Source organism: Xenopus laevis, chromosome 9_10L (assembly GCF_017654675.1).
Source record: "Xenopus laevis strain J_2021 chromosome 9_10L, Xenopus_laevis_v10.1, whole genome shotgun sequence".
Classification (NCBI taxonomy): domain Eukaryota; kingdom Metazoa; phylum Chordata; class Amphibia; order Anura; family Pipidae; genus Xenopus; species Xenopus laevis.
Window position 1 is genome coordinate 88,937,139 of NC_054387.1, and position 23,844 is coordinate 88,960,982.

A 23,844-nucleotide genomic window follows, 5' to 3' on the forward strand; every position below is an offset into this window, starting at 1 on the left:
TGGGTTTTCGTTTGGAGGGTTTGAACTTGATGGACTTTGTCTTTTTTCAACCCAATTTAACTATGTAACTATCATGAATTTGTTGACAATCTGTTGCTGGCCTTGTAATCTGTGTGTGCCTACAGTCCTCTTTATTAGTGAAACATGTAAGAAAGTTGAAGAGTTAAAGTGATTAAGAAGCAGAGATTACATTGTTTCAAAGTGACACTGCTTCTAGGATAGGCAACGGCATTAATTTTGTTGGTGGAACCTTGTTCTTCGTGAAGTAAGAAACTGGAGCACCGCAATCTCCTCACTATGAATAAATGAATGACTGCAGAATCCATATATAAGTACAGATAATTTTTACTTTGTTTCACACATCATTTCTAATATCAATATACAACTGTAAAACCTGTGATACTCAGTAATCTCACCTTCAGGTTATAACTGGTAACTGATCTCAAGATCTCTGCACAGCATTCAATGGACAAATTTGCTTGTGCAATAACATGGGCAAATGTTGCTCAGGTCCCGCAAGCCATAGCAACTAGTGAGATGCTTTCATTATGCTAATTGGACTAAACTTCTCATTGTTTGCTGTGGTTTACTGTACCATGGCAGCCATTGCCATATGTTACCTTATAACCATCAAAGTATATAAATAACAGTAACATCTAATCTCTGCATCATATTGCACATTGAGAATCTTTCCTCAGGGTTTGGATAATGGTTGCTACTTTGCAGCTTGAATTTCTGATATATTAATGCAGTATTGGACAACTGGAGGCTAGTAAGTGATTCCTCCATTGTCCTCACCATAGAAATCCTGGCCAGCTATTACTCCCAATGCCTAAACTGTGCCATTGATAATATGGAGTGTAAACTGAAAAAAGGATGAATGGCTACTTCCAAATGAAGCCTCCTGAACCACCTTTCTGGAGACAGTGTTACATGTGGCCAATAAAATGTTAACAACCCAAGGCAGAGCAGGTAATGCTGATAAATTCAGCTGTTTAACAAAAAGGTAGATGGGAAGATGTTAAGGACTAATACATGTATGGACCCTTGTAATGCTGTCTTTAACTAACATTAAAGCAACCTATTGTAGCCTAGTTCCAGCTCTGTAGTACAAAATGTTTCCTAACTCTGCTTTATATTAAATAAAAAATGTATATTGATCAATCAGCATGTTTAGGTTGGAATATTTTTTTATAAAAATGTAATTGGTTATCATGATCTCAGCTGGAGAACATTGCATTACTAGTCAGCTTGGTGAGTAATAATCTATTCCATCAAGTGCTTTAAGACAACACAACTAATGTAGATACAAGTGTTTATGAGCAGCAACAAAAATATGCATACGTTTAATATTTATATTCCTTGTTTTCATGAATTGTCCCATTTGACTTGAAACCCTCAGCCACTGCAATATTATTTAACACAATATAAGGAAACAAAAAAGTTTAGTTCTTTAAAGTGGCAAATTGGTTTTCCAAGGATAGGTATGTTTCTTTAAAGACAGTAGAGTCTTTAGTTGATTGGGCCTGCTTTGTTCAACTGTGTATCAAACTTCTTATAGTTTTGATGGTGCTGGAGCATTGTATGGGTTCCTTTCAACTATGGTGCCAGTACAAGTTGCCATTGCTCGTTGGATCTGTGTTTCCATATTGTAAGTGTATTAAAGCTTGCCAATCGGTGAGGGTGCAAACCGGCTGCCAGTCAGTTAGCCATTGGGGGGACCAAATGAAATGTGCCTGAGGATGAGATGCAGTTCACACTTCCAATTTGTTTCCTGCTTTCCTGTGTCCATATCAGTCATTAGGAATGGATTTGGGTCAAGGAATGACTAAATGGCAATGAAAAGAATCTTCAATCAAAAGTTAACAATGGTAAAGTTCTATAAATGGCTTAATGCCACTGTGCATTTAGTCAGAGGGCCCCCTTCAAAATATTGCTCTCTGATGTTTTAAGCACATTAAACACATTTGCTTTTCACCCATACTGGTTTTGAAAGATGCTATGACCTTTTAATCTATTTTATACACAGTTTATTGCCTCTTTTAAATAAATGTAACCCACCAAGCAGATAGAAAGAGAGCAGAATGCATAAAAAATCTAAGATAAACACAGTTGGAAATATAGACTCAAAAATGATCCATTACCACTCAATGAGAGCCTGACAGTCTGTAAGAGAGGAAACCCCAATCCATAGCTTCTCATTGCTAAGTGGTCTTATTACATAAACCAGTCTGGTGTTTAATAAACTCATTTCACATTCTATAGTTTGAGAAAGAAATGTTTGCTTCCCATGCAATATATATATATATATATATATATATATATATATATATATATATATATATATATATATATATATATATATATATATATACATATATATGTGTGTGTGTGCATGTCTGTATGTGTCTTTGTATGTGTATATGTATAGATATATATATCATACATATATCTATACACACATATGTATACATATATACATATATTTACATATACAATTCGTTTTCCTTCATTGATTCTGTTGCGAGGTCCTGTATTTTACTTGAATCTTCATCGTAAGTGCAAGATGATTGAATATATAGTTTTTTTTTACTAGTTTGTTTCCAGTAGGGTATCATTTATACACTCAAGTGTCAAGGAAAAATCCAACAATATCAGTACCAAAATACATTATTGTTCCTTGCTCTCTCCTTGTAGCAGAAAGCGAGAGCATAACAAATAGCAAGTGTCATTGCGTCTTTGTATAGCAACTATGGTTATTTCATGGGAAATCTTTATTATCTCTGGTCCACATCAGATGCATTAGATTTTGTTTCTCCACTATTATCCTCATTCTGTTCAACTGTATACATTTCTTCCAGGCTTTCTTCGCTGTCATTTTCCTCTGATTCAGTCAACAGCTCTTCGTCTTTGTATTCTGCCACGTCCACTGCTATTCCCAAGTGCTCCTTTAGTATGCCATGGTGTTTGACATGGTAACGCTGGTTCTGGAAGAATTTGATGATGGTGTGTTTGGGCAGATCGAGTTGAGCTGACAAAGTGTGTATGGCCTCTTGGTCAGGGTAGAGGCCTACGTCATGAATAAAACTCTGTAGTATGCCTAAAGCCTCCAATGAAATTTTAGTGCGAGATCTTGGCTTTTTGGTGCAGCTGTCTTCAGATGGTGGTGGAACAGGTGGAGCTTCTTCTCTTGGGGGTGAGGTTTCTTTGGCTGGCTGTGACTGTTGCCCTAAAAGTACCTGTTGAAAGAAATGTTTTAAATTTAGCCAGAATATTAACTTATAATACAACGGCAGCACATCTGATGGCAAAAATGTCAGAGGATTTTACATTTCCTGGATCACTAACTGAAGAAAGATACAGATACTTTCTTTTCATAACACAGGTGCAGTGCTCCTCTTTAAAGACAAATAAACCATAAATAAAGTTGTACTTTTTAGACAATTGATCCCTTGCTGTAATTATGCCAACAGTATTGCAATTTGTTCAGCACAGTCAACAAATCACTGGAGCTTTATGCAAATCGACCATATAGGTGTGTGTTTCGTGTTCAGAATGTGTGGTTTTCACTATTGACCTATATCATGATGACCTCATGCATATGTTTATGGTAATCCTCACCCAATTCAGTTATAATAAACATTAAAATCTAGTCTACCTTGATTCTTATTAAGGATCATGCGTCCGGATAACACCGATATGTAATTATCAGATAAATTGGTTTAATTCACTAAGGACATCTGCATATGCGTGTGAAACATCGTTAATTAATGACTTTTATGAGTATATAAACATTATACTTGTATCTCTGAACTACCAGGGTTATCTAAAAATACTATATATGTCACAATGCATTTTCGTAATACAAGGCACATAAAAATCTTTTTTGCCAATGAGGGCTTGCACACATTTCATGATATAATCAAATGCTATTAATAAAACATGTAGGAAAGACTATCGGCTTGCTTGTTGAAAGTTGACTACAGCAGATAAAGCGTCTCGCCTTCAATCTCTGTGTTCTGAAATATGTTTTGAAGGAGAGAATGGAAACCAGCTGTAAAGCATGTGTAAAATCAAATGGTCTCTGCCTGGAGGGAAGGAAGTGAAATAGTGAAGGAACAATTTTAGGAAAATATATAATGCACTGTATCATTATGCCATTGATATGCATTATGCATAATAAGCAACAGTTTGGTGGTAGGGTTAACAATGGATTAACAAGTCATTGTTCCTATAGTTCAGATTTTTATCATTGTTTCATATGGAAGGAGCAGAAGTGAGTGAGACATCTGTGTCCTGTGGAATTAATATCTTGCGAGTTCCAAATGTATTTTGCTTTTGGTCAAACATGACCCATTTATGGTTACTGGCTGACAGATTCTTTAACATATATCACAGTGGTTGTCTGTTATGCCACTCTTAATAAAATATGAAATAGAGTTAATCATTTTTATATTGAGTTTACTTTGAAGCAGACGTATCAAGCAACTTAGCAGTGGAACTGTGTGTGCCGTCTAACCTAGCTACTATTTCTCTAAAGAGATACGCAAGAAATTATCAATATCCTAATCAATCCTAAATGATACAACACAAATTGGTCAATTGGGCCAATTCATGGATTCATAAATCTTTTTGTGTTCTGGCAGAACATTCTGTTCCAACAATCTCATCCTCAGCAAATCATAGATACTCAACTCAAATACTGACCAAATGCAGGAACTCTGGGACTCATGTTTGGGGTATAGCAAATAATAAAGGATCAGTCAACTTCATACCCACTGACTGACGGAAATCTATTTTTGGTGGAATCCCTAAGCAACTGACACTTTCTACAAGCAAAACATAGTAAACAAACCGATAACGATATCAACACTGAGGCACTAAGGCTCATTGAGAAAAAGTTTTGTATTCTGGCCTAAAATTATTTTGTAGTTCCACTGCCCCTTGGATCTTGTCAGGTGTCTCCAGCTCCCTGCATTAACAATTTATAGTGGTAAATAATATAATATATAAGATATGAAAGTAAATTGACATATACAGCAGTGAAAAATGGCCGTGACACTTGCATAATGTCCTTTTATGGACCTAGAAAGGAAGCCCATTCATGTTCTATAGCAAATAGATTGATTTTGGATTTCAAAAATGGAACGAGTACAGTGTATTTTCTATTGCATTTTACTGGAAGCCAAAAGATCGTTCCGAGATACTAGTTAATCTCTGAGCTTTTCACACTGCAAAGGTCAAGTACCCAAGAGAGTCTGGCCATTATTAAATAGAAGTATATCTGGATATTTACAACGTGAAATTGTATACTACAGGTGTTAAATTACATTTTTACTTCAGGCAGGTTTAATATTACCTTGGTTTTGTTTTTTGTTACTGTTTCTCCTTGCGGGTTCCCAAAGAAAGAAAAAAAAGAAAAACCGCGTTCTTCAATATAAAAAGAGCGTGTCAAGGAAAATCAATAGCAGCGTGCAAAACGGTAGGAAGTCAGACATGGAAATATGTGTTCAATTTCATCCAGCCCTGGTCACATTTTTTTTTTAATATAGAACGAGTTGCTTGTGGCAGATTTGGGATATTGTTTTTATACGGTACAGATTAATAATTGTGATTATATGAAATAGGGCTCCTGTTGAGATGTACTTACTGTGTGTTCTTTGTTGCAATTACAGTTGAATCTGGCATTTTTGGAGCTTTTGTTTAAACGCAGTGCACATTAGGGGTTCCTTTGTGCTATAGTACATCTAATATCAGTTTCAATGCATCATAGTTAATTTGCAAAGATAACAATAACTTGCACTGCTATTAATAAAATTAACACCTGAAATATATAATATACATTAGTAATTTATTTTAAAATTGATTGTATTTTTTGCTAAAATATTACATCTCCCTTTCTCCCTTCCCTTCATTTTCCCCCATAAAGAAACAATACCATAAAGGTGGCTACCACATATTATGTCCGCCAGCCAATACGTTGTGTTTAATTATAATTCTTTCGATAGTCTGATGTATATTGATTAGTAAATATTTATGGTGAAATCCTAAAATAAATATTGTTCATTGCTTACATAAACTGCCTCTGAAGCAATAGAGGGCTGCCTATGGACCATCCCTGCAGAGATTTTTTAACTTAGAATATTACCTAAAAAAACCCCTAAACAAATGGCCATACATACAGTATCAAAATTGTGTGCATTCCAAATAGAATCAGAGGATTCCAGCAAACCAAAATTCTATACATTTTGACAATGGCAATTCATACCTACAAAACTACATTTTACATACCCTGATTTTAATTTTCCCTGCATTTTACATTTATTTTTGTGGTCCCACCAATTTATAATGCAATTCAGTGGGTGCTTTACCCTGATTTTACATAATGTTTTCCTGGATTTTAAACACAAATTTTGTCCTGATGTTCCCAAAAATAGCTGTTTGTTATTATTAATGGCTGCATGTTATTATTAGTGAATTTAAGAGGTTTAAAACACTGACCAGATGCACATTTTGCCATGGTTCTGTAAATACTCAAAACCAATAATGTTGCACTTCATACAGTCATGCACAAATAATTTGTTTTATGTTGTGCATGTGACTGTCAGTGAGGTCTTGCACATTGCCCCCCATAGTGTAACATTGATGCTGCAATGCTTAACTCTTTTGGGAATAAGTTGCTTAAAAGAAGATTTCTCATCGGAATTCTCTTGTTTGCATATTTTGTATATTTTTAATTTGATAAATTACATTTCTAAATTAATCAAGCAATAATTTAAGAGTGAGATGTTCCTATGTTAAAATGTATTCCCACAACATGAAATATATATATTAGAAAATAACAAAACTTGGGTTATATAACTGCCTAATTTAGGTTTTGTTTTTTTTAAACCATTGCTTTCACTAAATTCATTCTTATCAAAAGTGCTTTCAGTTTATTGCTAATAATATAAGGGCTACAGTGACCTCCTTTGCCCTTATATTATTAGCAATAAAAAAGCATTGAAACTATATAGATGAACAAATATAACAGGAAATGCTAATTCATATAGCTCCAACAATACGAGAGCTGCATTTTTAACCTAAGAAACCATAATGCATATAATTTAGCTCCAGAGACCAGGCACTTATTTCATTCTATTTTACCAGTAAGTCATTTACAGAAAGTCTACGTAGAGAAGGGTCACTGCAAAGCAATAATGAGTCTGATGAATAGATTCATTATAACTGATAGCCTTTAACAACACAATATAAGAATTTTCAAGGCTGAATAATGAGCATAGGCCAATATTTTATGTGTTGCACAGACGTTATCTATTCTGTCGGCTCAAATTGAAAAAATTAAAACATTTCTGTTTCTCTTATTTTATGTTTAATTTGTCATAAATAAAGCACTGAATCCCTCTCTATATATCCTAATGCAATTTACTCTGTATATCATCAAATTGCATTTCAGAGGCTGTTCTTAGATAACAATTCCCAGGAACCCCAAATAAATTAAATGAGTTGAGCATGATCAGAAAAGGCCAGTGGAAGATAATTACTCATAATTTGTGGTATTAGCTACACTCTGCTTTAACCTCACAAGTATAAGATCCACAAATGGCATCCCTTTTATGGATTAGTCCCATAGATTACTGATCCTATAGGTTATAGGCTTTCATAACCTCTCAACAGTGACGATCAAGACCCTTTACAACTATAACTATATGTATTGCATGAATTTTATTCTGGGTCTGTGTCAGCTCTTTCAGAAAGGCAAAGAAGACATTATAATAAAGCCAATGCTGCCAAGTTGGTAGCTGAGACTGATCACAGGCACTCATGTCACCCTAGTCATTTTAAACAATTAAGATGAATATCCAGAATGTTGTAATAGGCATAAAAAAGCAGTTGAATATGAAACCCTAACCTTTAAATAAAAAACAACATCGATAGACACATTTCCTTGCATAGTTCTTTAGCACCTTGGGGAATATCAACATAAAAACTATCACACTTTTAACACATGAACCCACTCAAGTCATTTGCGTTAGACCAATAGAAATAACGTTTTTTTTTTGTTTTGTTTTTTTAAGGAATCATCTTAATGTGTTTGTGGGGTGTATGTAGTAGAGGACGTAGGTATTTATATCATCCTTTATGGTGTGCACAGAACTTTATTTTAAATGAAAGTATAAAATATCCAGTTCAGAGCACTGTGGAGCTGGTTACAAGGCTCCCTTTATATAATTCTTACTATAGGCAGGCGGTAACTACAGGGATCCTGTGGTTGATGTCCACTGGTACTTAGGGTTGCCAACTTTTCTGGAACAAAATACCTGACTTCCTTTATATTTATCTTTTCTTCTTATTGATGACATTGGGATCAAGCAATACCGGCAATGTGGCAACCGTACTGGTACTCCCTAGATTGCACAAGCAATGTAACAGGGGCCTGCTTACCTCCCACACACACACACACATATATACAGCAAAGTCCTGCAAATCTTTTTTGAGCAAAAAGATTTAGGGACAAGCAGGGGCCCATTTACTTAGCTCGAGTGAAGGAATAGAATAAAAAAACTTTGAATTTCGAATGATTTTTTTGGCTACTTCGACCATCGAATTGGCTACTTCGACCTGCGACTACGACTTCGAATCGAACGATTCGAACTAAAAATCGTTCGACTATTCGACCATTCGATAGTCGAAGTACTGTCTCTTTAAAAAAAACTTCAACCCCCTACTTCGCCACCTAAAACCTACTGAGGTGCCATGTTAGCCTATGGGGAAGGTCCCCATAGGCTTTCTATCAATCGATGGATTAAATGAATCGATGGATCGTTTGTTCGTTCGTTCGATCGAATTATTTGCCGTAAATCCTTCGACTTAGATATTCGAAGTCGAATGATTTACATTAACCCTCGATATTCGACCCTATGTAAATCTGCCCCTTAAAGTTTGCACCTTTCTCAATAATAATAAATGGGGCCCTGTATGTCGCTTGAAGCATCCGTGCACCACATCAGCTGCTCTGTAGAATTTTTTAAAAGGATATGCTTATTTGATGATAATATTAAATGGCCCTTCACTGTAATACATCTATAGAAATAAGCCCAAAAATGTCCTACAATAGAACTTTAGAGAATTTCAAACCTACGATGTAAATGTACTTGAACTTTCAACAACCCCCCCCATACCCCCACTCAAAAAACTAGTTTGCAAAGAGATAAATGTGTCTCCAGCTGTCCCACCACTGTGTTCTCCCGCAACCCTGGAAGCAGCTGTTTCTCAGTTAGAAGGTACCACAACCTGCCCTCATCGCTTCCTGAATGCCTTTGTAGCTTATCAAGTGTGATCTAGGTACATGGTGCAGAAATTAGAGGAACTAAATGTAGGAATTACAGAGGCTAAATACAAACCACACACTCTTGGCACTAAGTGTCCATTAACCTTTTGACTACTGGGAAGTTAACCCATTATCTGAAAGGCCTGCAATGCTTAATGGAAACTTAAATCTCACTGTTTCTTTGGTCTCTATACTGAACATTAGCTAGATTTTTAAAAAGTGTGTATTTGTGACCATCCACAGCTTGCAGTCATTTATACTACAGCAGGATGCCAATTGGATCATTGTAATTTCTTTGGTGTATGGGGCGCAGGACACAGAATTAGGGATGGGCGAATTGGACACGTTTTGCCAAAAATTCACCGCCCCGAAAATTTGACAAAATGCATTAAAGTCTTTTTTTTTTTCCGATGCGCATCGAATTTGTTTTGAGGAGCGACATGATGGGCAAAATTGCCTCATCCCTACACAAAATGTCTGAGCTCAAGGGAGCCCTGTACTTCTTTTCTGTCTTGATCAGGCAGTAAGTACAGTGCTCCAACTGCACCCAAATCGCTTTACCTAAAGCTGAATCACATGCAATAGAATTCCCACCTATGTCCTGCCTACATGCTGCCTATTCTCTCAGACACAAGTCACATCCATTTTGGTTAAACCTACTGAGTATGTTATTTGAAATTGGGAGCCTGATTTATGCTGGAACTGGGAAAGAATATTGTGTTAGGTCGTGTTGTGTTAATGTAAAGCAAGACAAATTGAACCAAGTTATAGTTCTCTAGATTTGTTTAGTTAATAAGTCCCAAAGTATTTGGTTCACACACACACACACACACATATATATATATATATATATATATATATATATATATATATATATATATATATATATATATATATATACAGTACACTGAATTTCATGACTCTCAATATGACTATTATTCCTAAGATCCAAAAACGTAATTTGCTGGCACGTTACATGCTTAGCCTGGAGTCCTGTTTGCATATGCATCTCCCACTGGCAGCATATGGGTTAAACCACTGTGCTACGTTACACATGAAATGCTTCTACAAGAAGGTCGCCTTGCAATCTGCTGAAAGGTTTTGATTGAAAATATTATTGAGCGGCTCTGCATCACTTGGCTTCCTGTTTATTATATTTCATAGGAGGAATAGGTGCCAAGACATTAAACTGCCAATAAACTATTAATACCGATTTCCTTCTGCTCCACTCTTCATCATCAATGCTAATGCACTCCAACTAAGAACAGTACACATGCAAATCTCACAACACATCTGCAGGAGATCAGCTTCTTGCTTAGGCCATTCATTTGGAGGGCCTGAACCTGATGGTCTTCTGTCAACCCAAATGACCTACTGTATGTAACTATATAACCTTATGTGAGTTTTAGATTTTCTTTAGATTATCATGAGATTTCGATTATGTAGTGTATTTAACTGTCATTTCCTTAAAATAAAATCATACTTTCTATTGAATCACTGGTTTTCTAAATCAAATTGTGCTTTTGACTGCACTGATTGCAGCAAGTAATGAGAGGTAACATCGATATGAATGGGCAGTAGACTAAGACAGACAACATGTATCATTCTGACTGCTTTTATTTATTTAAGGGAAAAACATTTGCAAAATGACAAGTTTGGGAATTTATAGTTGGAGATTGATTCAGGTACACGTAGGGGGTTATTTATCAAAAGGTCGAGTTTTAGAGCTTTGTGAGCTTTTTTAAACCTCGAATGAACTCACAACTCGAATGGTTTCTAATTTAAGAAAAAAATTGAATGTCAAAAACAAAAATCTGTGGATTTGAGGTGAGAAGAAAGAAAGAAATTCCTCAAGTTGATCGAGTTTTTGAGCAAAACCCTGTGAAAAAATCTCAAGCGTCATGAAGGCCAAGTGGTTCAAGGGACCTCTGTCATTGACTCCTATGACAGATTTTAGACGTTGTATTTTCAGATTCAAGCTATTTCCAGGTTCGTGGTATTTAATCTTGAAAAATTTTAATTTAAAAAAAAAAAAAAATTAGACTTTTCTTAACCCGAAAAATAATTTTTTGACTAAAAAATACCCTTGAAAACTTGAATTTTTCATGGAAAACACCTTTGATAAATAACCCCCATAATGTGCCTTTTCTCATGCAAAAAGAACTGTATTGCATCAGATCATATTAAAAGGAATATTCATCTTTACTTTTAGTATGTTTAGTAGAGTTTGAACCTGAGAATTGGCTCGTTTATTTATTATACCTTTTTATTAAAACAGGTATCACGTTGCTGCTTGTACAACCATTATCTCATGCCACACTTTGCTCAGCATCCCTATTTCACTCTCATTGTTAAATCAGTCACAGGCATTTAAGGTAGCAGTGCAGTAAATATTAATGAGCCATTCAGTTAAAGGATAATTGATCCTGCAGGATACAGCTCTGATCTTAAATGTATATCTAAAATCCCTGGCAAAAACAAGATTGGGCTTCTATTGCATGCCAGAAAAATGGATTCAGGATGTGCACCAAGAAATGGATTCCTAAATGCAAGCATAAAAACTTGACACAACAGTTCACAAATCAGACTTGCTTACAACAAAGGGGAAGCATAAAACGTTAAAAAAAGAATGCACATTGACATGTTTTTTCCAATTTGCTCCCATGGCATTTGCATTTATTGCCCATAGGTACAACTCTAGGTGCTCCCAGGACAGTGCACTGTTGCATACAAGAGGAATGGGAGACTGGCAATACTTGTCCCCTGACTTGCCCCTAATTTATGTGTCATTTAGACATGCAAGTCAGGAGCAATGGGGTACCAAGGACCTTGAGTGCCCTGTACTTACCTCATACTTATGGCAGAAGTTAAATACAATGCTTCCTTATGCCTGTTGGTGTTTTCCCTTTTGCGCTAGATTTTGAAGTCACAATTGTGCTACCTTTAGCACATCAGCAGCTATGCCTAGACCTTGATTAAAAAAAGGATCACCCAGAGCACTTATTGTCACTTAACTAAGGTGGCTGTCCTTGATAAATGGGGCTAATTATTTTCAGGCAAATGAAAACATTTTTATTCTGACAAAATTATAATTGAAATCCTTTCAGTGTTGAATGTTGCCACTAACCACGAGCTGGTCACAGATCTAAAGGAAACCTTGAAGAACTGAATGCATAGACATGTACTTAGTTATCTGTCTTAGCTCATAGCACACGACAGGCAAATCAGCTTAATAATAATAATACAGGCAAGAGATCGCTTATCTGGAAACTTGTTATCCAGAAAGCTCCAAATTACAGGAAAGCCATCTCTTGTAGAGACTCAGTTTTTTTGTATGCCTTATTCAAAAGCTTATTATGCCTGTTTGGAGTTAACTAAACTTAGTACTCAGAATAAAGAGGTGTTAACATCGACACAGAAGCAGTTTCAACAAATTATTTTAATGAATCTAGTACTAGGGAAAGCAATTTAATTAACTGCTGTCATGGAGGATTGTATTAATGGATGTTCACAAAGGAATTTCAGGCAAGCCAAGTTTATTTCGCAAATAGAAGCTGAAGCTATTTCATGTAGTGATGTGGTGTGCAGTTCTCCCCGTGCCAAGTAAACCCAGTTATTTCATTAGATGAGATTTTATTTATTGTGGATTTATTAATGTTTCCAAAGTGGCTTAGGGAACGCCTCTCTTCCAACACTGAAGCTCATAAGGCACATTTTTAGTTTGAGCAATTTGAGCGCAAGGAGAACAGAGAAAAGTAACTTGGTTAACCCCCATCTCCTGGGAACAATACACACTCAACTTGAGGTTTTCATACAGTGGCTCATAGTGGTAAAGCATTGCTTTAATTAACATTGCTAATTACCCAGTGCTCTGTAGGAAACCATACCTTACGAATGCAGTAGTTATTTCAGCAACAAAATATTCAAATATCTAACCTAAAATGGAAAAGGGTGTACGGATTTTGTCTCAGCATGTTAAATAAGGATAAGTGAGTATAGCCCTACACCCCCCAGTCAATGTTATACCTTCCAGTATTCTGGATTCAAAAACTAAGATGTCTGAGATTGTTCTGCCTCTGTGCCCCAGTACAAAGAGGCTAATATAATTGTATATGCCCAGAATATATAATGCTCCTCTCACCCTTCCCATGTCCAGTTAAACTCTGCCCTTTTTAAGCTCAGCAAATTGGAAACTATCCTGCTTGTATCACCACAAATGGGAGCTAGACATACCAGATTTATGTATCCAACCACCAAGTTTTCTAAGAAAAAAAATATGTTTTCTAATACTAATCCTATATAGTATAGCTGCTTTCTAGATTACTACATTCGCTAGATTCAAGCTTTTAAACCATAATTGATGATGGTATTATTACCCTGTAAATTTAGTCTTGTGTACATATTATATTAGCTACTATATATCAGGTATAGAGTTGTGAAGGTGATTCTACTACTGCAATTCCTTAGTGCAGGTTAAACCTTTACATTCTTGTGCGGTTTATGAACATAATTTCTTGCTTTACAGAAGATACTTTGCAGTATATTACACAGTCAGGGGCTTTTGATTTACCTGTTAATATCCTAAAGCAAAATAGTAACTGTTTGGTAACAGACAGTAACATGTCCTGTTTATAGCTCCATGTATTGCATTATGCCTTTAGGCCATATCGCCATTTCAGCCCACATCAACATTTATACTGAGCCAATATAATACTGTAATTCATAGTGAGTCAGAATATGGAAAACTCATTGATAGAAGTTGGGACAGCAGCCTCCAAACCAGCACAGAGCTGTGTGCGTGTTAACACATTAATCTACCATAAAAGAGAATATGTGTTAAGAGTGAAGCGCACCTGCATGAAAGCCTTAGCACATAAAGACAGCATGGATTAGGTTTCACGTTTGTTGGCCTTTCCTGCCCTGCCACTTGTAAAACTTTCATGCAGAATCACTCACGACTGTAAAGGATTTTGCATCTGCATGGTTGGGAAATGACTGATGGCCCAAATTAGGGCAGGTGTGCCCCTTCAAGGCAGTGTGGCTGCAAAGGGATAACTGGTATATCTATTACACCACAGAAAGCCCAGTGACTGCAGAGAGGAAAATAAGCCATCACATCTGCTTTTTCTCTCATCATACAAGGAAGCCTCATACTGTATTCCAGATAGGCTAGCTGATATTTCAACAACATCATAGAAAAATACGTCTATGCTATATATTATTTGTACAGAATAAAAGGCAACAGTTGTAAGATTTAGGTGACATATTCTGTGACAGACTCTCTTTATAGGTCATAAAACATAAGGGACTAATTTAGCCTGTAGATACCGAGCACAACCTTATTGTGTACCTACCGAGGCACACAGGATATTGTCTCTATAGTCACAATTTCAAATATTTCCCTAGCAAATGAAAAACAGTACAATTTCATGACAGACTATCTTGTAATCTGATTGGATCACAGCCGGCGAGTCAATACTGAAAATCCAGTAAGCTGCTGCTTGCTATTGATGCATGAAGGAGAGCGCCAGTCTGCCCTAAAGTGACATGGCCACACCTCCCTCCCACTTCCCAAGCAATCATATCAGTGCAATCTGGTCATCCATGTGTGTGGCAAATCGCACTGGAATGGATTACTCAGCCAGTAAGTCAGTCGATCATATCAGACAGGAATCAGACCATGTGTGGCCATTCTAAGGAACAGCATAACATATTTAAGTACTTAGGTTTATTTAATCTAAATATCCTTGTTGTATTAAAATGGTAATTTAATCAGCTACATCTGAAACATAAGGAAAAGGGACAAAACAAAAACTTTTCTGAGAGGCAGACATTTGCAGCAGCCAAAATCCTACCGTACCTCGTTCTGAGTTAGAGAGTCATAAATAGGAGCTTTCAAGCAATCCTACTTTTAAAAGGCTGGCACATTTATTGAAGTCATGTGTCTGATTTGTGCTCTGAATGTAGCTTTTGTATTATAATTTTTTTATTAGGGGCTCCACAGCGCTGCCTGTCTCTGCCAAAATATTTTTTTAGATCCTTTTTCTTTGTCTACAGGGGAATAAAACAGAGCATGATAACTGTAAAACAACACGCTGAGAAAATGAGATATTTATGGTATATAATTGACCCTTGCAAGGGCTAAACACCCAGAAATTGCTCTAATATATGACAGACATGAATTGGAGTTTATAGTATTGCTTAACTCTTTACATAGCGTAATACTTGGTTTCTTTTTCACCCCACTGCCTGTCAGAAAATGAAAAAAATTCTGTAAAACTTGGCTTTCTTATAAACGTAATGAGCACAGGATTTATTCAAGATTGTAATCGTTAATTGTGGATTACTAAATGAATGGATAGTGTAATATTCATTATTATATGGGTATACTGGTATAACATACATCAGGATTGGGATATATCTTTAAGGGGTACAGCTTATCTTCCTCTAAGATCCTATGTTTTATCCAAGCACAACACTAAAATACAATGGGTACAGGACTTGGGATGGGATAGATTAGGTCTTGTTTGGTTTAAGATGGCAATTAATTTGCCAACCTGGCAGGTATCCATCAAAACCACCCAAGTGCCAAAGGGATTGATAATATGATATGTGATTTGATCATTTATGGGTATGGTTATATAGCAAGGTTCCATTTATTTGAGACAGTGGTCTGAATGATCAAATATAGCATCATCTGTTGATGCACCATCCACTCACCATCAGCAGATTACATTTTCAGTTTGGACAGACCATACAGGAGTGCTTCCCCTTATTAAACAGGTGCTATATACTTTTTCTCTGATATTCTGTTTTCATCCCAGATTGCTGAGTGGTCTAATGAAAGTGACCCCAAGGTGAAATACATGTCCATACATGTATGAAAGGTATTATCAAAATGAACCACCCTACCTGACCAAATCTGACAAATATAGGCTGAACCTCCATCAAATCTTGAATTGAGTATATTCTAAGCCATATGATTCTATAGAAAGTCTATAGAAAGCAATCATATTGTCATACAATATCACATGATATTATCATTAAGCTTAAAGGGTTCCTGTTGGCTGCATTGATGTGTCTGGATTCATCTGTAGTGGAAGTTTAGAGGCCATGGTATAAACATGTTCCCTTTAAATCCATATACCTGTAATTATGAACCCTTATAAACAGAAATAAATGAAGTCTGTTTTCTAGAAGAAAAAGTTTGCAAGTAGTTTATCAGGTTTAATAATCATGAGGTATGAATTTCCTTTTTAACCACATTTGGAACCACCAATCAGTGAAACAGGGTCTATGTAAGATGACAAAATGATATATCTGAAAATGGAAGAAATTAGCAGGGTAGGTTCATTGCCTATCCACCATTTTATTGAGCAAAAAATACACCAGATTTTATAAGGCATAGTAAATATTGCCTGAGGTCTGCTATATTGTAAATGATGTTTCCCATTCACTCTTCACTACCTATTTCTTTTCCTTTTCCTGAGCAGCAAGTCACAGCTCTGCAGTTAATAGTTTGAAGAGATACAGTCATCCCTTATTTAAAAATAAGAAATAATACAATGATACAATTAACCCTGAATAACTTTAAATCAAGCTTAGCTATTAACTGGCACTTAAGAGTTCCATATTTTTTACAGTATGCTTACATGTTCAGAGCACTGAGCTTTTCAGATAAAGGCCAAACAATCTTACGAGACTTACGGAGAATATTACTTGGGCTAATTCTGTTTTCTAAAACACAATTACAGTCATTAGGAATGGCAGAACTTCTGAATGCTATAATTCTTCCTATAATTTGTTCAAAACACAAACAAAATATCAATATCTAGTAAGAGGAACACTGGGAAACAGGTTGATGTGCCCCCACATTCCTATCATAGGTGTGGTAAGTCCAGTAAATGTCAGTTTTGCAATGGAAAAAAAATAAAAAGTTGTTGGAAAAACATTAAATAAGCTGAATATGTATTGAATGGACTGTGCCTCTGATTTGGAAGTGTATGCAAAGATCTATTTCCAAGTGAGACCACAGCAAAACTACCTGAATCCCTACAATATATATGTGTGTGTATAAATGTATTGGACAGTTCCTTGTGCAAAAATACTTTGGGTATATGACAAAGTCAATGTAGAAATACCTCTCAATATTAATTACCAAGCAAGTAAAAGATACTCCATAGAACTTTAATTGAGCTATTACGGTGCTTCCGTCCATTCAGTGAAAATGCTTGTCCCTTCTTTACAAATGGTTAACTTATTGCATTTTGTTAGTGTGCTCCTCCTCCTGCCTACACCATGACTGTGGTTCTCTAGAGTAAGCTGGCATCTCTTACCAGCTGGCTTCAGCTCCAGCCATCGTTTTTGTGCACCAAGGCCACAATAAATATTTAATCCCCCCTTTAAAAACTTGCTGACAGCCCAAAACGCAGCCTTGCGTTTCAATGTAACATGTCACAGTATGCAAGGGATCTGGAAAACAGTCTAAATAACCTCTAAAAACCTGGAGGGCATCTGAAGACTCAGATTAATGGTGATTAAAAATGTTGTGGGCACTGAGGAAACGTCTTACTAAAAACATCCATAAGCCCTACAGAAATCTTTAGCATTTGCATGGCCTGTCTGGTTAGCAAGCTTGGGCTTTAATGCAAATGCCTTTTACCGATATGTGAAATGTGGGGGTTGAGAATGGAAATCATTAAGTGATGGCATGTCCAAAGTCACTAGCATAGACCAAAGTCAAATATGGATAGAAGAAATGATAATAAAAAGAGCCTTTTTGTATCTGAACACTCTTTGAAAATATAAAAAAGCCCAAGTCACAAGATGTTTTCAAGAGGTGTAAACCTCACAAATATACCCTATATGTAAAACTATCAAACACTGAAATAATCTACAGGGTGTTTATTTAAGTGTTTACAATTTACAACACAACAACAATTATTGGCACATGATCATTTGGTTCCTTATAATCTTTCTCAGGTGCAAGTTCTGGCTGACAAAGGTTGTAAGGAAACAGAACATGTGCCTATTCTGATATACAGTATAGCTTTTTTCAGCATTCAATGCATGGAGACTAATTTATTGAAGTCAACTGTAATATATTGGTTTCATAAATGTCCATTATGAAGTGCATAACAAAAAATGTGGTACCCTAGCAAGACACCAAAGCTAATTTTTATGCATATGCAAACCACTAAAATGAATGCAAAACTGAGCATTGACTCTATTCAGAAAGGTACATGCATCAATGATTCAGCACATTATCAGTAGAGTGTGTGTTGGAAGGGACACCAACACAAATGCAGGGGGAAATCTCTCGCAATTTACCACAAAGATGCCAATTTGTGTCCATGTTGCATTGCATGCAAATTGTGCTGCATACAATGTAGGCTGAGCCATTAATTATGCTGGAAATCTGGGGGGGGGGATTACTGCATTATGGATAAAAAAATGTTGCATTTAGCAAACTGCTCTGTATTGGTAAACTAGCCCTACTGAGAACAAAAATTAGGGGCCAATTTGACTTTCCCTGTGGAAAAAAAGCTTTGAAATATGCAAATTTTCCCAATGTTAGTAAGATTGCTGTATTTGTAAACTTCTTACCAACTCTACTCGGAATGCAGAACCTTTGTATACGCTATTTAAAACTCAGGAAAACTTGCTTTTTCTTTAGCAAGCTCATGGGCCAAAGTCCTCATGTGCAGAGGCAAGAAGGCTTCATCCATTAGTTGGAGCTTTGAACCATATATCTGGTTCTTAAACCTTTAGAACATGAACGAAACACTGCTAAGTGAAATATTTATAATTTCTGTATCACTATTTTCGTTTTTACAATGTTTTAACTTGTAATCAGTTGCCAACTTAATATTGCCCCTTATTAATAACAGCCATGATGCAGTATGGCGGACCTGTGGGATTTGCCCATGCATTTACTATACTGTAAACTACTGAAGTGCTGCAGGAAGCACACTGACTTCCTGGTTAGATGGCAGCTGGATACCTGAAGTGTGTGATATAGCAGATGTACATTGAGGAGGGGGGTGTAAAAGTAAACAATAGAGGACATGCAGGTGCTGCCACATTCCGTGAATTCCACAGTCATTAGCCTATTTAAAGGCCCTAACTGGCAGCCTATCACAGAAGATGGTTGAAGGTGTGTACTGGGGCCCTGATAACATATCTCATATTTATCAGAGCTCATTCACGATAGCTGTCACATGTGCACTCACCTGATCAACTGTGCAAAAGATAGCCGTGATATAAAGAGACAGTACTTAGTCAAGGTAATAATCCCTGCCTTTTTAACCACTTGTAAACCCATTTACACACAAACAAAAACTGTCCACCTTCATACACTGTATTAACAGTAAATTCACTGATAATAATGGCTCAGATGGGATACAACACCTCACCAGATATCCTACATCAAATCCTATGACACTACAAAAGGCATGTGCAGCATGTAATAAATGACCAAGATGCTCCTGTAGAGAAGTGTTACTTATACACACCTTGACTGGCTGTCAGGCTCATTAGGCTCTCTCAGCATCTAGCCTTGTGAGTCAGCACATCTGAATACACCAATATGGTAATGTTTGCTATATGCAGGAAATGTTTGGAACAGGAAACAAATGGTTAAATTCACAAGATGGTCATTGGATGACTGAATTTGACTGATTGATGATTCTTCAGATCCAACTGAGGCTGAGGCTCCATTTTACAAAGCAACTGGCCACCTTTACAGTAATCACATTTAGAGATAACATACAATCACCCAGCATTAGTTGGATAAGAAAAAGGGCCATTGTTGCCCGAAACATGTCATGTGGATGCACAATAAATACTGAATAGCAGGTACTCTGCTCTTTGCTGCTTCTTGATTTACCAATTTAATACCTTTACAGTAATGTAGGAAATATAAAATAAAATATGAAAGCTGAGTATATTACACTATGGTGCATCTTGCCATTGCATTATTATCATTTTTCACAGCAGGGCCGGTCTGTGGTCTGCATCTTGCACAGGCTTGCAGACTAAATGGGCTCATGTGATCCTCAGCACAGGGAGTTTGACTGGCGGGCAACTTGCAGTAGACACAATTTAGTGGGTGCAACAACTTTATTTTTCCTTTTGTTGTATAGGCTGTGAGGATGAATGTAGGAATTCATAGACAGTACTTGTCACTTAACCTTTTTTAAACATGTAACATGAAATAAGGTCCCAGACAGAGGCAAAACAAGGTGCTCATTACCTCTCTTGCCCTGCTGGTCGTGCCCCCTTGTGAATTGGCATGTGAGTGCGTCAATTTAGAGGAGAAGAGCGGTAAGGAGGGGGGATTTTAATACTATAGAGGAAGCCGACCCCGTGCCCCCCTGTTCCTGGGCCCAGGGCTGTATTTAGGTCAGATGCCGCCCTAGGCAGCGGCTAAACACGGCCCTACATTGTGCACGCTGACATCACATGGTGTGCGTATTGACGCACACCATGTGACCAGCAGATGTGAAATCAGCACTCCGTGCCCGTGACATCACTTCCACATTCTTCCTCTGCCCCCTTACCCCTCACCCCCTCAGCTCCATCACCAGATTTCCTATGGAAATATGTGGCGGAGGGTGGGGAGGGTTTTAAAAAAATGAATGAAATAGGCACCCCGAGGGCCGCCCCCGAAACCATGCCGAACCTAGGCACAGGCCCTCAGGGACTTATATTTAAATACAGCCCTGCCAGGCCCCCCAGCGACTGTGGGCTCTGCTTCCTCTATAGTTTTGCCACTGGCAATATGAAATGGTCAGGATGGATATATCACTATACAAGTATGACCTAGGCCTCATTGTGAAGGTTTAGATCCTAAACTGTATGGCTAGGGCCACAGGGGGACACAAAACCGCTAGCAGAAATCTGCTGGCTGATTTCTGCCCTACAGCAGGCAGTAGCCTCCTCTCTTTTCCTCATTGAATCAGCTTGTTTTGAACAAACTTCGGCGGATTTTAACTCAAAATGCAGAGACTCGCGGTTCTTTGCCGAAACCTGCTAAGTCTGTTCACGCCGAGCCAATTCAATGAGGAGGCCACTAGGTTGGGCAGAAATCAGCCAGCGGATTTCTACTAGCAGTTTTTGCCCCTAGAGTCATGGTCCTTACAGTTTTGGGCCCAAGTTCTGGTTAGTCTTTACAGGCACTTAAACACCAAGTTCCCCTACAATTGATAAATATATGGTGCAAGTGCTGTTGGTGTCTAAGGAAATTCTTTGGACTACTGAGCGCCTGAAATGGCAAGCAATGAAGCAGATCCCACCAACATGTATAACTGCAAACATAAAAAACATGAATGTTCTGTGCACACGATGACCTATGCTCTTATACTTTACGCAATGTATAAGGAAATATAAACAAAATATAAATACTCCTTACAAAGTGGGTATAATTTTCTTTGAATGGCTCCTGGCTTTGTTAAGAAATTCCAGCTAAGGTTTTAGTCTGGTGTTAGTCGAACAAACTTGTTTATCAAGAATTCTGCAATTCATACAACAACTTGATTCAAATTCAATTGTACAAGTTTTTTTCACATTTGTACATGCATTTTTTATTAATATGTCAAAATGATTGCTCACAAATCTGAAACAATGTTTTCTTTATAGCAGTGACAATAACTTATATGTCATTTAAATGACATGTTGTATAAGTGTAGCCTTATCTGCTTTTTAGAGGTATATCTATTCAAGCAATAAGGTTTATTACAGATAAACCCAGAGGCAGTACTTAGCCTATGAAGAAGCCAGGACACGGCTCCCCTGTGGAAAGTATATGAGATAGGAGGCTGAAAAGGCCTCAGAAGCAATTGGAAAGAAAGTCTCTGAGGCACTGTGTAGGTTATCAGCAGACAGGGTTGCCAACTTGCCAGTATTGTACTGGACCAGCCAATAAAAATTATGTTTAATGCCAGAAAAACAATAATAGATATAAGAAAGCCAGAGATTTCCAGAAATGTGGTAACCTAATCAGTATATCTGTCTAAGCTTTTGGACTGGCATGATATTCTACTGTGGTCCTTTAACCCTTCAGTGCAGGAGAAGTAATTTATTTATTGCAAAAGGGCAAGGTATAACAGGGCTCCCCATCATTGCTGGATTGTTAGTGCCAAGACGACACCATTACATATCCTAGATCCCTTCCTATTCAGGCAAATGGGGAGCCAAGAGAATCACTTGGGATATAAGCATAATTTTATGTAAACGATGATCTACATAAGCACTACCAGACGATTTCTTGCTCTTTTTTTTAAATAGTTTATGACGGGATTTTATCAATGACATGTTAATATGATAAAGCTGTCTGCCCAGACAAAACTGCATATATGTTGGTGGCAATTGGTTACTAACCTGCACTGGCTCAGGGGTAAGCTGTACCACATGCTGGAGTCGCTCACTGTGATGGTGCCTTGACTCCTCTTCATACACAGCATCTCTCTCATGTTGAGGCAGTGCCAGAAAGCGTCGGATGGTGCACAAGTTCTCCCATAGAGTGCGGTTCTCAGGACTTGGGTTTTCTTTCCATCGGAGGAGTTCACAGAGCCATCCCTACAGTCCAGAGTTAAACATAATCGTATTAAACATATATGTGAAACACTCTATATACCCTAAATAAGAGGGCAATCTTCTAATTTATAATACATAAAAGTGCATACCAGTTTACATTCCATACACAGAAGTTCAACTCTATGAAAAACAGGGCAAAACACTGTTTCTTAACAGAAATCTTAACAGAAAAAGAAGAAAGCCTACAGCCCATAGAGTAAATATAGCTTGGGGACTAGGCCACAAATCTTTGAATTGGGAAGTCTTCAGTTTGATACCTGATACCTATTCCAGATTCGAATTGCCTTGGACTCTTGGAGTTGCACTGTACATTCCATTTGGCTGGGCAAAGTTGTTATAGATCTGCAGAGTAAGGCAGTATGTAAACACACCTCTAGGATAAATAGGATCACCATCACACAAGGGCTCTAGGATCTGAGGAACCACCATTCCACAAAAATGTGATCCTTCTCCAGAAACCAAGACTACAATGTAAGGGGACCAGCACACAATCCCTCATACAGAGTTTGAAGAATATAGCAGGATGAAGGACATTGGATGAAGAAATTGTTTGACTAATAATGTTGGTGTTTTGGGATAATAATAAGGGATATCTGGACAAAATTTAGCAACAAAGGCATAAGACCACTTGTATATTCACTAAAAAAAGCATTCTAAGAATAGGCTTGCTGCCAACTGTCCATTATATAAAGGGGCTGTTTCCTTTTTGTTATAGGGAATAACTACGCCTGCTCAAGATTTTGTTCAACTGGCCAGTTGCCAGACATCTTTTAAGACAGATTCTGACTAAGGATTTTGTAAAGCATTTGTGACAAACATGCCAGTTGGGGTAGTGTACTAATTGTCACAATAATCCAAAGGTCCCCCTGGATTTTTTTTCTTTCAAAACTTTGGAAAATCTAGCATATGCAATTTAT

At 37.1% G+C, this 23,844-nt stretch overlaps 1 protein-coding gene across 5 annotated transcripts in view; it reads right to left on the reverse strand.

Moving 5' to 3' along the window:
* Positions 1 to 2,402: 2,402 nt before the first annotated feature.
* The window catches only part of satb2.L (SATB homeobox 2 L homeolog), a 117,494-nt gene continuing 96,052 nt past the window's right edge, over positions 2,403 to 23,844 (reverse strand). For all 5 annotated transcript variants that reach the window (XM_041576200.1, XM_041576201.1, XM_041576202.1 and 2 more), the window contains 2 exons: positions 22,712 to 22,909; positions 2,403 to 3,239 (listed from right to left, as the gene is read on the reverse strand). In XM_041576200.1, coding sequence (XP_041432134.1) covers positions 2,778 to 3,239; positions 22,712 to 22,909 — 660 coding nt within the window. In that variant the 3' untranslated portion in view covers positions 2,403 to 2,777. The remainder of the gene's footprint in view (positions 3,240 to 22,711; positions 22,910 to 23,844) is intronic.